The 15,670-nt window shown below is 38.7% G+C and overlaps 2 protein-coding genes across 4 annotated transcripts; both read right to left on the reverse strand.

Annotated features, from left to right (window-relative positions):
* Positions 1–346: 346 nt before the first annotated feature.
* Positions 347–8,691, reverse strand: LOC147541997 (receptor-like protein EIX2). 3 transcript variants are annotated; one of them, XM_086633051.1, is made up of 3 exons: positions 7,390–8,691; positions 1,654–2,043; positions 347–1,521 (listed from the first exon to the last, which is right to left on the reverse strand). In XM_086633051.1, exons 2-3 carry the CDS (start codon positions 2,021–2,023, stop codon positions 404–406), a joined length of 1,488 nt encoding a protein of 495 aa, XP_086489177.1. In that variant the 5' UTR covers positions 2,024–2,043; positions 7,390–8,691; the 3' UTR covers positions 347–403. The 3 variants fall into 3 exon arrangements, with proteins under 3 accessions (XP_086489177.1, XP_086489175.1, XP_086489176.1); XM_086633049.1 differs by having other exon boundaries at positions 347–2,043; XM_086633050.1 differs by having other exon boundaries at positions 347–2,030; positions 7,446–8,310.
* Positions 8,692–12,492: 3,801 nt separating this feature from the next.
* On the reverse strand, positions 12,493–13,451 carry LOC147541998 (uncharacterized). Its single transcript, XM_086632583.1, has 2 exons — positions 12,861–13,451; positions 12,493–12,789 (listed from the first exon to the last, which is right to left on the reverse strand). The coding sequence occupies exons 1-2, from the start codon at positions 13,449–13,451 to the stop codon at positions 12,493–12,495; spliced, it is 888 nt and encodes a 295-aa protein (XP_086488709.1).
* Positions 13,452–15,670: the final 2,219 nt, after the last annotated feature.

Consider the following 15,670-nt stretch of genomic DNA (forward strand, 5'->3'; position numbering starts at 1 on the left):
GTACTGTTGAGAAGCATAACAGCTCATATAACAATTATTTACTCAATGAGCTCGAATTCATAGATAAAAGATATTCCATCTGAGTTGAGAAGCATTTACCCTTTCAGCTACCTTCTAAATACAGCGGTATGTGTCGGCAACCCTACTTGTTTTGCTTCATCCTGCTGACTGATATCTTGATACATGGCACGATTAGTATATGATCTTCTATCCCATTGTGAAGTGACTTAGTTCTATAATGGTTTGCATATAGGTTGAGCAAACGCTTAATTTCACTTTTTTTGCTTGACCGAGTAAGCTTGACAAAACAGTATAACTATAGATATTGACTCTTCTTGTTCAGTTACAGAAACGCAAAGATTATTATTACATTAAAGATAAATCCATCAGTGCAAGACTACTACTATTTCTTCTTCTGCTTCAGACAAGTAGAGAGTTTGTATATTATATCATCTAAAAACCTAAAATAAGCATACCTCCAAGACTTTTTCACCCATAAAACACCCGACAAACACCAAAAACCTACCACAAATCCAAATGGTAGCCCCATGTAAAACCATTTCATCTCAATCCAATCTTCGTCTTCATCGTCGCCCATTGATCCTTTACCGTCACCATTTGGTGCTTTTTGACGTTGTCCATCTTCGTCGCATTTATCGAGTGGAAGACCGCATAGATCATTGTTACCGATATAGCTCAACTCTGAAAATGTTTGCAGTTGGGTTCCTAAAGGAATTTCCCCTGACAAGTTGTTGTATGACAAGTTCAAATAACTCATGAAAGTTAAATTCGCCAAGCTTTGAGGAATTGAACCCGATAATCTGTTGTTCGACAAATCAAGCGATTCAAGTGAGTTTAAATGACCAATTCCCTTTGAAATTCCTCCGGTAAAACTATTATTTGCTAAGTTCAATGTTTGCAATCTGAAGAGGTACGTTAGTTCTTCAGGTATCTCGCCATATAAATTGTTATTTGAAAGGTCGATACCAACAACAAGTGCAAGCAAACTTCGTCCGTATGCCATATCTTTACCTTTGGCCACAAAGACTATAGTGTCCCTGACATCAGAGAATACATCATTCCCAAATTCAATATTTGAAGCCATTGAACTAAAATTGCTAAAGCATTTTGGAATTGATCCGGACAGATTGTTATACCCCAAATCCAGTATTTGAAGCATAATAAGGTAACAAAGTTTTCGAGGAATTTCACTATGAAACTTATTAGAATGTAGTCGGAGAACTCTGAGACTATCCATAAGGCTTTCTCCTATCCATGTTGGTATTGCACCTGTGAGTCTATTCTCACCAAGATCGATTACCGTCAAATCGGTACAATTTTGCAATGAGGAAGGTAATTCTCCATTGAGTGAATTTTTTTGTAAATACAACATTCGAAGTTGACTAAGAAAGCCCATAGAACTTGGAACATTCCCCGTTAGGTTGTTGCTTTGGAGATTTATTGAAATCAAAGATCTCCAGGGAGACCAACAATCAGGAAACATTCCAGATAGTTGATTTTCTGAAAGATCGAGATCTAGTAAGTCATTCACATCTTCTGCCGGATTACATAGTAAAACAGAAATAGGCCCCGAAAGATAATTTCTGGAAAGATCTAGACTCGTTACATGAGAAGATATAAGTGGCAAGTTACCTGTGAATCTGTTTGAGTTCAAGTTAATAACTCCATACTTGGAACTTTTCAATAACACATTTGATAAGTCCCCCTCAAGTTGATTGTGTGATATATTTAAATAATTTAACTGGGAAGTCATGTTCCAAAACCAACTAGGAACTGAACCAGATAATCCTGCATTCGATATGTCTACTTCCATAAGGTCTTTTTGCGTTCGTAGCCATCCAGGAAACCGGTTTCCGACTGAACAATTCCTCAGAAATAAAACTTGAAGTCGAAAAGGAGGAACCCAGTCAGAGCTCAAGTTTAGAACCATCGAACTGATATCTAAAATTTTCAGTTCCTTAAGATTAGCAAAGTCAGCTTCTGTTACATCACCTTCTAGCATGTTATTGCTGATCGTCAATTCTTCTTGTGAGAGGCGGTTTAGTTGGGTTTAGTTGGCAGTTTCCAAAACTCAATAGGCGGTTTAAGCAATAGGCGGTTTGGATTCAAATTTCCAAAATTGAAAGGTTTCCAAAATTTGGTCCCCCACCGGCTTATATATTATTATAATATAAATAGGGGGTCTTGGGTCCAATCTAATAACACCAACACAAGCAACAACAACTCTTCTTTAGAGAGCTAGAGAGAGAGCAAGAGTGAGAGAAATTTTTCATAGTTTTTGAGCGGTGTTAAATTTCTCGGTCGTCGAAGATTTAGTATAGAAGGTTAATTCTATACGGTACCATCTTGGGACGAACTTGCGGGTTGTGTTAGTCGTCTTCATCTATCCTTCAATAAAGATTTCTTGTTCGCCCGAGGACGTAGGCTTTAAAGCCGAACCTCGTTAAATTCTGTTCGCATATTTGATTTTGACTTAGCTTTTCGATCAATCTTCATAATCGGATCAATTTCTAGGATAGGTTCGATAGCTTCCGCGACTTTCAGTTATAACAATTGGTACCAGAGCCTTGTTGAGATTGAACGAAGAAGAAGATGGGATCGAGAAGTGGTACGGTCAAAGCAGGGAAATATGAGATAGAGAAGTTCAATGGGAAAAACGATTTTTCTTATTGGCGGATGCAGATGAAGAATCTGTTAATCTCGCAGAAATTACACAAGACGTTGGCGGGAAAGAAACCAGGAGATATGTCAGATGAGGATTGGGAGGAGTTAGATCTCGAAGCACGGGCTACCATTATGTTGTGTCTTGAGAGGGACGTGGCGTTCCTAGTAGACGGAGAAACAACGGCGGCGGGTGTGTGGTTAAAGCTAGAAAGCAGTTTCATGACGAAAACTTTAACGAATCGGATCTACTTAAAATCCAAATTATTCACATGTAGAATGGAAGAGGGTTCTTCTATTCAGGAACATGTGAATAGGTTTGACAGGATTATCTCAGATTTGAAGGATATTGATGTTAAGGTTGAGGATGAAGACCAAGCCCTCATATTGTTACTTTCATTACCTAAATCCTATGAGAACCTTGTTCAAACTTTGATGCTTGTTGGTGATAGTCTAACCATGGAAGAGACGAGAAATTCGCTATTAGCGGATGACCTTCGTAAGGTTGCTACTAGCAGTATGGCGTCGGGTGGAGTAGACAAAGAACAAGCACAAGGGTTGTTTGTAACGAGGGGGAGGAGTAATGAAAGGGGAAAGGGAAAGGGCGGGAAATCTAGATCCAAATCTAGAGGCTCTTTCAAGAAAACGTGCTTTAGTTGTGGTGAGCTTGGCCACTTTAAAGCGGCTTGTCCAAAGAGAAAGTTGAAGCAAAAGAACGAAGGCTACAAGGAGAAACAAGAGATGCAAGAGGCGGGATATGTGTCAGAAGAGGCGGACGAATGTTTCTCGGTGACAGAGGTGTCTGAGAAGATCTTCGATAAGTGGATGCTTGATTCAGGGGCGTCACACCATATGTGCCCAAATAGGGAGATGTTTACTACCTATAGGAGTATAGATGGTGGTACAGTTATACTGGGTGATGATAGTATATGTAAAACTGTGGGACTCGGAACAATACGGATCAAGATGCACGATGGAGTGGTGAGAACATTGACGGACGTAAGACACATACCCGATTTGCGGAAAAATCTAATTTCCCTTGGTGTGTTGGAGCGGAACGGCTGTAAGATAATTATAGAGAATGGCTCCATAAAAGTCGTTAAGGGTTCTTTGGTGGTAATGAGAGGTACTCGTTACGGTAATTTATACAAACTTTTGGGGACAACAATTACTGGAGATGTAGCAGTAGGAATCAGTGGAAGGGATCCAACGGCTAGTACGAGGCTTTGGCATATGCGCCTTGGGCATATGTCAGAAAAGGGTCTATCTCTGATGTGCGGGAAAGGCTTGTTAAAGGACATGAAGAAGCCTTGCATGGAGTTTTGTGAGCATTGTGTGTTCGGGAAGGCACACAGGGTGACGTTCTCTACAAGCAAGCACAGGAGCAAAGAGGTGTTAGACTACGTACATACCGATGTCTGGGGACCGGCAAAGTTACCTTCCAAGGGTGGTTCCAGGTATTTTGTTACATTCGTTGATGATCATTCGAGATTTGTCTGGCTTTATTTTCTGAAGCATAAGAATGAGGTATTCAACACATTCCTGGTGTGGAAAGCAATGGTTGAGAACAAAACTGGTCGAAAGCTGAAGACGTTAAGGTCGGATAATGGGACCGAGTACACGGATGGGGCATTCAAGGAGTTTTGTAATCAAGAAGGCATTGTGAGGCACTGGACAGTAGTAAACACACCTCAACAGAATGGAGTCGCAGAGAGATTGAACCGTACACTACTTGAGAAGGCTAGATGTATGCGCTCCAATTCGGGATTAGGCGTAGAATGGTGGGCAGAATCTGTTGCTACAGCTTGTTATATTGTGAACAGGTCTCCACATTCTTCTTTAGATGGCGGCATACCTTACGAGGTGTGGTCAGGTGAACATGCAGATTACGGGAGACTTAAGGTTTTCGGTTGTACGGCCTATTACCATGTTAAAGGTAACAAACTTGACAATAGAGCAAAGAAGGCAATTTTCTTAGGATATGCTACAGGAGTCAAGGGTTATCGGCTATGGTGTACGGAAGACAAGAAGTTTGTAATCAGCAGAGATGTGGTGTTTGATGAGTCATCTATTGTAGCTATGGCGAAAGCTACGGTGCCTAGTTGTGGTGATGTTGGGTCTACTAAAGTTCAAGTAGTGGAAGTAGAAGCCGAAGACCAACGGGTTTCTAGGAATCATGATCAGGTGGAGCATCAGGATAATACTCAGGATGAGGAAATTGATGAACCCGATCATGAGGAGGTTCAAGGGGAAGGTACACAAGTTTTACAACAACAACAGCAGGATGTTTCGGTACACACTAGGCCGAAACGGTTATATAAGCCGGTACAGAGGTTAGGGTCAGACAAACCTCTTAGGCATTACGGGCAGGCAAATGTGGTTGAATATGCACTCTCGGTGGAAGACGACGAGCCGGTCACCTTCAAACAAGCTATCACCGCGGCGGAAAGAGAGAGTTGGTTGGTTGCTATGCAAGAAGAGATGGAGTCTCTTCACAAGAACCAGACATGGGAGGTTGTCCCATTGCCCGAAGGTAAGTCTGTTATTGGTTGTAAATGGGTGTACAAGAAGAAAGAGGATTCTTCCGAAATCAAGGGTACAAGGTATAAGGCAAGACTAGTGGCCAAGGGTTATGCACAGAAAGAAGGGGTCGACTACAATGAGATTTTCTCACCAGTCGTGAAACATACTTCTATTCGGGTGCTATTGAGTATTGTTGCTCATAGTGATCTTGAGCTGGAACAACTCGATGTTAAAACCGCCTTCTTGCACGGAGATTTGGAAGAAGAAATTTATATGGCTCAACCAGAGGGATACAAGGTTGAGGGCAAAGAAAATCAAGTATGTCGTTTGAGGAAATCTCTTTACGGATTGAAACAATCCCCTCGCCAATGGTACAAACGATTTGATTTTTTCATGCTAAAGCATGGTTTTCGCAGAAGTGACTATGATTGTTGTGTATACATCAAGAAGCTTCGCGAAGGTGACTTTATTTATCTCCTTTTGTATGTGGATGACATGCTTATTGCCTCTCGAAGCATGGTGGAGATAAATAAGTTGAAATCTCAACTCAGTCAAGAGTTTGAGATGAAAGACATGGGCGCTGCAAAGAAGATACTGGGAATGGAGATTAAGAGAGAGCGGTCAAGTAAGAAACTGTACTTGAATCAAAAAGGTTACATCGAACGAGTAGTTTCTCGGTTCGGGATGCAGAATGCGAAGGCGGTGTCAACACCTTTGGCACCACACTTCAGGCTCTCGGGAAAACAATCTCCCACTACTACGGTGGAGAAGGATCATATGGATCGTGTACCGTATGCTAGTGCAGTTGGCAGTTTGATGTACGCTATGGTGTGTACTCGTCCAGATATTTCACAGGCGGTCAGTGTGGTTAGCAGGTTTATGGCAAACCCGGGGAAGACACATTGGGAAGCTGTGAAGTGGGTCTTGAGGTACTTGAAGGGTACCGTTGATACGGGTTTGTGCTTTGGTGGAGACACATGTCAGGTAAGCGGTTATGTTGACTCGGACTATGCTGGCGATCTAGATAGAAGACGATCTACTACTGGTTATGTATTTAGGGTACATGGTGCTCCAGTTAGTTGGCGATCGATGTTACAATCTACAGTTGCGTTATCTACTACGGAGGCCGAGTATATGGCTATGGCCGAGGGTGTGAAGGAAGCATTGTGGTTGTGGGGTCTTCTGGATGATCTAGGGATTAAGCAGGAGTGCGTGGATGTATGGTGTGATAGTCAAAGTGCGATCCACTTGGCGAAGAATCAGGTCCATCATGCTCGTACTAAGCATATCGATGTCAGGTATCACTTTGTACGAGATGTCATAGAGGAAGGTGATGTTTCTCTCATGAAGGTACACACGGATGAGAATCCCGCGGACATGTTGACTAAAGTGGTGACATGTAGCAAGTTTCAGCATTGCCTGGAATTGCTACAAATCGGGTCGTGTTAAGTTGCCCGAAAGGGCATAATGGCGACAAGGTAAACTTTATGTGAAAGGTTAGTAGAACTACGGTAGGCTTGATCCTGTAAAAAGGTACATAGGCAACCATGGTCATATGGTGCAGTCGGATGAAGCTACAAGAAGCAGATATATCTTACAAGGAGTATCCGGGTGTTCGTCCAAAATTTGAAGTATATCAAATTGTGTACGAGGTGGAGAATTGTGAGAGGCGGTTTAGTTGGGTTTGGTTGGCAGTTTCCAAAACTCAATAGGCGGTTTAAGCAATAGGCCGTTTGGATTCAAATTTCCAAACTTGAAAGGTTTCCAAAATTTGGTCCCCCACCGGCTTATATATTATAATATAAATAGGGGGTCTTGGGTCCAATCTAATAACACCAACACAAGCAACAACAACTCTTCTTTAGAGAGCTAGAGAGAGAGCAAGAGTGAGAGAAATTTTTCATAGTTTTTGAGCGGTGTTAAATTTCTCGGTCGTCGAAGATTTAGTATAGAAGGTTAATTCTATACGGTACCATCTTGGGACGAACTTGCGGGTTGTGTTAGTCGTCTTCATCTATCCTTCAATAAAGATTTCTTGTTCGCCCGAGGACGTAGGCTTTAAAGCCGAACCTCGTTAAATTCTGTTCGCATATTTGATTTTGACTTAGCTTTTCGATCAATCTTCATAATCGGATCAATTTCTAGGATAGGTTCGATAGCTTCCGCGACTTTCAGTTATAACACTTCTAAACTCGAGAGGTTCCAGAAAATTTCTGGCAAAGAACCATTTAACTTGTTACGGCTAAGATCTAACACTCTCAACAATGACAATCTTCCTATTGACATAGGAATTGAACCAGAAAATGAGTTACCTCTAAGAGACAGTTCTTCTAGATTCTTAAGAGTTACCAATTCATCAGGTAATCGGCCCGCAAATAGATTATAGTCCAAGTGCAATGATTACAATTTGTTCTCAAAACACGTAGATGAATTTCTAAATAATATTGATGACATCTCTCCTTGAAGCTTGTTGTAAGACAAATCTAATACCTCCAAGTTGCAAAGATTTCCCAAGGTTCTTGGTATCTCCCCTTCCAACTCATTGCCACTCAAATCAAGATAATAAATACTTGAAAGGTTACCTAGGTGAGGAGGAACTTTGCCAGTAAAAGAGTTGAATCGTATATCAAGATAGCGTAAATTCTGAAGTGAACCTAAGAAAGCTGGTATGTGAGGCCCCATGTTGTTAAAATTCTGAAGTGATACAAATGTTTCAACTCCAACAGAGAAGAATTTAGTTCGCCACCCAACCAAAAACCACCAAGTTTAAGTTGAACAACCCAATGATTACCATCACTTTCAGTTTTGTTTTTGCAGATTACTCCGTTCCATTTGCAGCAATCTTTACCAACCCAAGACGAGAGGTTATCGTAAGAATCATTAAAATTATGTTTCAAGTTTATAAGAACTTCTCTTTCTCTTGGATTGCAAGCAGCATTAAATTTGATTATGTTTGATGAACACAAAAATACACCAAGAAAGGAAATAGCCATTATCAATAATCTAATAAGCTCCATGATGATTTAATTAGTTAAAGAAGGACATGTACAATAGTGAACGTGGTTCTGAAATCTTGATCCATTTGATCATTGAGTTTAAATACACAAAAGGGACCTGCGGAAGACTGGACTGACTTACATATTTTGTCATGACAGGACTAATGAAGACTTAGTAGTTGCCTTTACATAATAGTAAAAAGAAAACAAAGATAATTACATAATAGACATGTCAAGCTATAATTGAGTTTGGAAAGAGGATTTTAAACATATTCTCACAACAGGAAGGTAATGTGTTGACCAGTTTCTAATTAAGCTTTGGCAGAAATTAGCTTTTGCTAAATTAGAAGCTTGACCATATTCTTTCATTTTCCAGTTACAAAAAAGAAAATGTATGCTAGCTCCAAGAGCAGTTGGTTTTCAAGAGAGAGAGAGACTTGGATGGGATTCAAGTTGAGTTGCGCATGCAATATTTCCTAACACGATGAGCACTAACACCATCAAACCAGAGCTCTTTTGGACAAAATTTTTTTTATGGTGGGTTTGAATGAAGGAATCATGAATTCACGAGTCCTCTTAGACTTCACATCAAGTTATTTGATATTTTGCGTGAAATAGACACCGGGGCCTACTAAAGACTTGGATGATGGACTGGATATAATACACATAAGGGTCTCCTAAAGACTTGAGTAGTGACTTCGAATGTACGCAAAAGACCACCTAAAGACTTGAGTATTGGCTTCACATATACACAAAGGACCACCTAAACATCTGTAGGCATTTAGCGGTGAAGATTCAATTGTAAGATTTTGAAAATAAAAATACCATTATTTTTAACAATCCCACGTCCCTTAGTAGAGTGTCAAGAGCCTGGGCTATAGTGTGAGCTCAAACTTAATAGTTGTATAGATCTTATAGATGGCCTCGTGGAGCATATGCTAGAACCTAGAACTGATAGTCATTGCGTCTGTGGTCTGACATCGAAAGCGGAGACAATATTGATACCTACTCAGGCCTTGAACATTACATTAGTCTTATGAACTAAATCACTTTAAGACTTCAAATTTTGGGTTATGTACTTCGATCTATAAGATGATGTTGGTTAAATAGAGATATCTCAATAGTACACTCTATTTCTAAGTTGTCCTCTTGAGATATCTCTAGTTATCCAGCTCATCAGTTTTATTATCTAAACCAATAGAAATGAGGTCTTTATATATTTTCCACAAACACGAATCATTTCTTTACAAAAATAACTATTCCATATTAGTAAACAAAGCAATTTTAGAGTTTCGTATGAAATACAAAAGAATTGAGGATTTCTATTTTCGTCACTTATGAGTGAGAGAACCACAATTGAAACTTGACACTAGGGGTAATAGGGATTTTCGAAATCTGCATTTGGGATGTTATTAACTGCCGGCCGCATCGTTTTAGAGATCTAAATTGAATTTTGCATTGGGCGTGATTTCTAAGAAAACACTCCATAAGTCCCATGTACCACTCAGAGTTCATAAGATTGAGAACTGTATTGGAGTCTCTGAGAAAAAGGTGAATAATTCTTGATAGAAAGAGGGGAAAAAGAATTGGATCAATTGTTAAGAGGAGCAAGAAAATTAGAAAAACCTCGTAAACAGTTCGTGGAGAAAAAACTGGATACTAGTCTGACATCCTTAACATATTTCAAATCAATCAATCCAAAATTGCCAAAAAGATAGAGAGCGCAGGAAAAAATTCATATGAACCAACAATTAAAGTGGGTTTTGTGTACAATACCTATATTCACTAAACTTTTTTTAGGTAAAAGTGTGATTTAAAGTAGTACGAAACTCTAGTGCTTCGAACCACAGACATGAAAAATCAAACGCACTAGTTTTTTTAGCATTCATATGAAGGATTATTGTCCACAAGTTTTTGAACCACCTCAAATGAAATTTCACTCTCAAATGAATGGGTTATAGTGCTTTCTACTGTTTTGTAGTAACTGTAGCCACCAACATTTTTTTCAGCTACCACAAAATAATTAGAAGTTCAAATTACTTTTGTATGTATATGGAATTGTTAAAACGATAAAAGTAAGACTGTGGACTGGAACCCTCTCAATGAGACTTACCACATGTCAAGCTATAATTGAGGTTGAAACGAGGATTTTAAACATATTCTCACAACGGGAAGGTAATGTGTTGATCAGTTTCTAATTAAGCTTTGGCAGAAATTATTTTTGCTAAATTAGAAGCTCGACCATATTTTTTTATTTTCAAGTTACAGGAAAGAAAATGTATGCTAGCTCCAACAGCAGTTAGTTTCGAGAGAGAGAGACTTGGATGGGATTCAAGTTGAGTTGCATGCAATATTTCCTAACAAGATGAGCACTAACATCAAAAAGCCAAAGCTCTTTTGGGCAAAAAACCCTACGGTGTATTTGGATGAAGGAAGCATGAATTCACGAGTCCTCTTCGACTTCACATCAAGTTATTTGATATTTTTCATGAAATAGACACAAGGGGCCTAATAAAGACTTAAATGATTGACTTGATATAATATATAGAAGGGTCTCCTAAAGACTTGAGTAGTGACTTCAAATATACGCAAAGGACCACCTAAAGACTTGAGTTTTGACTTCACATATACGCAAAAGACCACCTAAAACATCTGTAGGCTTTTTGTTTAGCAGATGAAGATTCAATTATATGATCTTGAAAATAAGAATACCATTACTTTTAACAATCTCACGTCCCTTGGTAGAGAGTCAAGAGCCTAGGCTATAGTGTGAGCTCAAACTTAATAGTTGTATAGATATTATAGATGGCCTCGTGGAGCATATGCTAAAACTTAGAACTGATAGCTATCGAGTCCGCTGTCTGACGTAGAAACTACAAAAGAAAAACCTCATAAACACAAGTTTGTGGAGAAAAAACTGGATACTAGACCGACATTCTTAACATATTTCAGATCAATCAATTCAAAATTGCCAAAAAGATGGAGAGAGCAAGAAAAAAATTTTCATATCAACCAACAATTAAAGTGGTTCGTGTAACATTACATATACTCACTAGACTTAAATGTTTTACTAAGATTTTTTTTAATTTTTTTTGGGTCAATGTGCGATTTAAAGTAGTATGGAACTCTAGTACCCTGAACCCCTAACATGAAAATCAGACACACAAGTTTTTTTTAGCTTTTGAGGATTGTTGTCCACGCATTTTCGAACCACCTATTTTCACTCTCAAATTGAATTGGTTTCGGTGCTTTACACTGTTTTGCAGTAACTGTAGTCACCAACATTTTGTTCAGCTACCGCTAAAAGAATGCTTACTTTTTTATTATCATAAATATTTTTTTGACTCAAATAACTATTTTCTACTTTTATACTAATGTTTAACGAGGAATGGTGTCACTATACTTGATTCTCAGCCACCTTTTTTTGTTGGATGTCATTCTTACTCTCTAATTTCTTATTCCTAATATTTTTGTTTCTATAGAGTAATTAAATCAGTTTTCAACTACTATAAATGATATCCAACCATCTCTAGTTAGTAGTTTACCAATTATGTCTTTTTCCAAGAGAAGAAAATGTTCCACTCTTCATCTCCAAATCAAAGTATGCCATCTTCCTTTATACTACCCGAGCAGCTATCACATAAAATATTTGGCTGGAAAAGAACCACAGAGGTGTAGGAAGTAAATTGTAGTGCCCCTATTAACTTTTGGGTTGCCTATAGTAGCAACCCTTGTAATCCACTTATTACACCAACCCTACTGCCCCTCATCTTGTCTCCCTTATTTTTCTTACCCAGACGTGAGTGAGTGTGAGTGTGAGTGTGAGTGAGGGAAAAGGGGTTTTGGCCTTCCTAGAGTGGAAGGCGATTTCCTTCCCTTCCATTATTGCTCCATTCCTTTTTAACCTCTAAATCCTTCATCCATTTTTGTTTGAGTTCCCACTTTCTTCATCTCTTTATTTTTCTTGTTGTAGCCTTTAGCGTTAAAGAGAGGGAGTTTGGTTCTTGTGAAGACGGACTTTTCTCTTTACTGTTAGTTTAAAACAGTGAGAAAGAAAGATAGGGATGACCGATAGAGAGATAGTGATCGAGAGGGAGAGAGAGATTTGAATTTGAATATATTCAAGTTGTTATTTTATGTGGGATAGTTACAAGTATATATAGAGTTTACAAATTTGAATAAGTAAGTAAATCCTAACTAAATCTAAACAATACATGAGTAATCTTGGACCTAGTCAAGGTGGACTCGGTTGGTCGAGTATGGAGAATTCGTGGGTCCCTAATACTCCCCCTCAAGTTGTAGCGGGGATGGAAATGACTCCCAACTTGCCGATTATCTTCTGAAACGGTTCTGCACCCAACGGTTTGGTGAAGATGTCTGCTAGTGTCTCAGTTGTTGGTGTAAATTGAGTAGCGATGACGTTTCCTTTTATCTTTTCGCGAACAGAATGGCAGTCAATTTCTATGTGCTTTGTTCTTTCGTGAAAAACGAGATTATCTGCAATGTGAAGTGTCGCCTTATTATCACAATGAGCTGTCATTGGAGAAGAGTGATTAATACCCATATCTTGAAGCAGGTATTTGAGCCACTGTAATTCACACGTGACAATGGCAAGAGCACGGTATTCAGCTTCAGCTGATGATTTTGACTCCGGATTGCCGAGAAACAATCATGGAGTCCTTGAAGGAACTCCATGGCTCGTTCTTGATTAGAACGATCCAAAATGCACTTTTCGTGACCACATATACACGGTGCAATAGCCAATAATGAATGTAACTCATCTTGCAAAGATTTGAGATGTGTGAAGTATGATGACACATCCGAACCATCTTGTTTGAGAGATGAGATTGCCCTTTTTAGTTGATAGATTTTAGAAGCATTAGTTTGAAAGAACCGATCGTGTAGGTTACGCCAAATATCTGCAACACTCTCATCATATAAGATGGAGGAACGAATATCAGTTGCGATAGAGTTCATGATCCAACTAGCAACGAGATCATTGCAACGTTCCCATGAATGTATTTCATTAAGAGATGAGGGTTTTGGAATAAAACCATCTACAAAACCCAACTTGTCCTTTGCTCGAAGTGCCATTTTCATGGCACGAGCCCACGATGAGTAGTTATCTCCAGACAAAGGAGTAATGAGCACAGTTGTGGGGGAATCAGAATGATGAACATCAAAGCCATTAGTGTTTTGAGCAGAGTCATTAATTTTAGTTTCAGAAGATTGATCACCAGGATTAGCCATTGATTAAAAAAAATCCTTGCTCTGATACCATGTGAAGAGGGACTTTCCTCTTTACTGTTAGTATAACACAATGAGAAAGAAAGATAAGGATGACCGAGAGAGAGATAGTGATCGAGAGGAAGAGAGAGATTTGAATTTGAATATATTCAAGTTGTTATTTTATGTGGGATAGTTACAAGTATATATAGAGTTTACAAATTTGAACAAGTAAGTAAACCCTAACTAAATCTTAACAATACATGAGTGATCTTGGACCTAGTCAAGGTGGACTCGGTTGGCTGAGTATGGAGAATTCGTGAGTCCCTAATAGTTCTAGAGAGAGAAACTAGGTAAGTGAAGGAGAAGAAGTAGGGATCAAAGCTTGGTGATTTTTTTTGTTGTTCTTGATGTGAGGCTTTCCTTGCTTTTGGTTGAGGTAGATTTCTATCTCTCTAGGGCTTGAATAGTCATTTTTATAGAAAACCTAGACAAAATAGATGAAACTACAAACCCAAGATTTTAGTATTACTTGAACATAGATTAGGGTTCTTGACACAAATATATATGCTAGAAGTAGTAGATTTATATTTCTACAAACTCATTTTTAGGTCACTTTGAATCTTATCTATGTGTTAGATTTTGTAGGATATTTGCCCTATGACATAGTTGATGAACCCTACAATCTTACTATCTTTTCCATGTTATATTCATGTATAAATACCAATTTTAGTATGATGATAGGAAAATTCAGCAAGTATTACAAGGATAACATTGACTTAAAACCCCTTTACTTGACATGATTTAAGTATATGATTCTCGTAACTAGGCATCTCTTGCTCATGAACGAACTTCTTGTATATATATGCTAGAATAGGTAATAGAATTCACCATGATATATGAATACATGTGGTTTAAGTTATTGTTACACATGAAGTACTACTTGCCTAATATTATCGGGATGCAACTAGTAAGTCATAATAACACATTGATGAACATGGATTTTGATTTATGAATGTTGTGGTGTGATGCTATTATATGTGTGTGATGTGATGGAGTTGGTGAAGGTTGTGAGAGTTTTTCTGGTTGGTTCGACCCTCTCTATCGGATATGGCCTAGGTATGGAGCGTATGGGGTCGGCGCTAACACAAGTGTAACCTTGTGGACCACACTCTTATACAACGTGGACACCAACTTGTCATATTATTTTTGGTTGTTTACTACAAATGGCGTGATGCTATTATGGATGTGTGACGTGATGGAGTTGGTGGAGGGTTGTAGGAGTTTTGTTGTTGGTTCGACCCTCTCTACCGGATGTGGCCTAGGTATGGAGCGTACGGGGTCGGCGCTAACACAAGGGTAACCTTGTGGACCACACTCTTATACAACATGGACACCAACTTGTCATATTGCTTTTGGTTGTTTGTTACGAATGTGATTTACTTTATTTTAACGGTCACAACTCGGATTCTATTTTCGGACATCTTTATATTGTTTTGGAGTAATCTATTCGTTTTGGTAGTTCTTGAAACTATCTATTGAGGCTTTAGACGTTTCGAAATCTACTTGTTGGAGTCTGACCCAACCTATTATTTTTCAGGACAAGGAAATCGGGAAGTGACACATGCTTGAGTCGTAGTTAGCCTTGGAGGAGTTTCTTAACATTCTTCTTTCTTTCTTCAGGTGGTTATTTTGGGAGTTGCATCTCCTAAATACTTGTCTTTCTTTTTATTTGATCTTGTCCGACATATGTGTCGACGATTTAGAGATATCATGCGAGTTTTGAGAAACTTGGTAGAGTTTTTGTTAGTTGATTTATTGTTACTTTTGAGCTTCATGTTCGATGACATTTGTCTCTTTGATACATATATCGTTTATGTTCACTGTTTTGCGGAGAAATGCTTTAAGTTCAGGTTTTCGTTAACAACCTGGATTCGGGGCGTTACATAATTTTAGTTAACAACCTGGAGGTGAATAACTTAATCATACAGATCAAGTCCGCGATCTTCAATTTGAGTTGCATTTAACCTTCCCATAAGAAGGGCAAAGTTTCAGATTTCATTTTAATTGGAATGTTGTTATTCGTACGTACTAGTCCAGTTTTTGCCTTTGTTTCTCTTTTGGTGTTGGATTTTCGTTTTTCCTCGTGTAACTCAACTTATGCTTTCTTGGATAACCCCTTGTTACCTTTATAAATATTGCCTTTCGAGAAAGAAATTCAAAGGGATGTCAGTGAGAACAGT

The sequence above is a fragment of the Eschscholzia californica genome, unplaced genomic scaffold (assembly GCF_041429995.1).
Source record: "Eschscholzia californica isolate CP2 unplaced genomic scaffold, dmEscCali1.0.p SCAF_4, whole genome shotgun sequence".
In the NCBI taxonomy this organism is placed as follows: Eukaryota; Viridiplantae; Streptophyta; class Magnoliopsida; order Ranunculales; family Papaveraceae; genus Eschscholzia; species Eschscholzia californica.

Bases quoted from the DNA above. Each gene is read 5' to 3' on its own strand.
- LOC147541997 (XM_086633049.1), bottom strand. From the start codon at position 2,023: ATGCTAGAAGGTGATGTAACAGAAGCTGACTTTGCTAATCTTAAGGAA.
- LOC147541998 (XM_086632583.1), bottom strand. From the start codon at position 13,451: ATGGCTAATCCTGGTGATCAATCTTCTGAAACTAAAATTAATGACTCT. The intron at 12,790-12,860 runs GCAATCCGGAGT...TGTGAATTACAG, and splicing joins GACTCCATGATTGTTTCTCG to TGGCTCAAATACCTGCTTCA.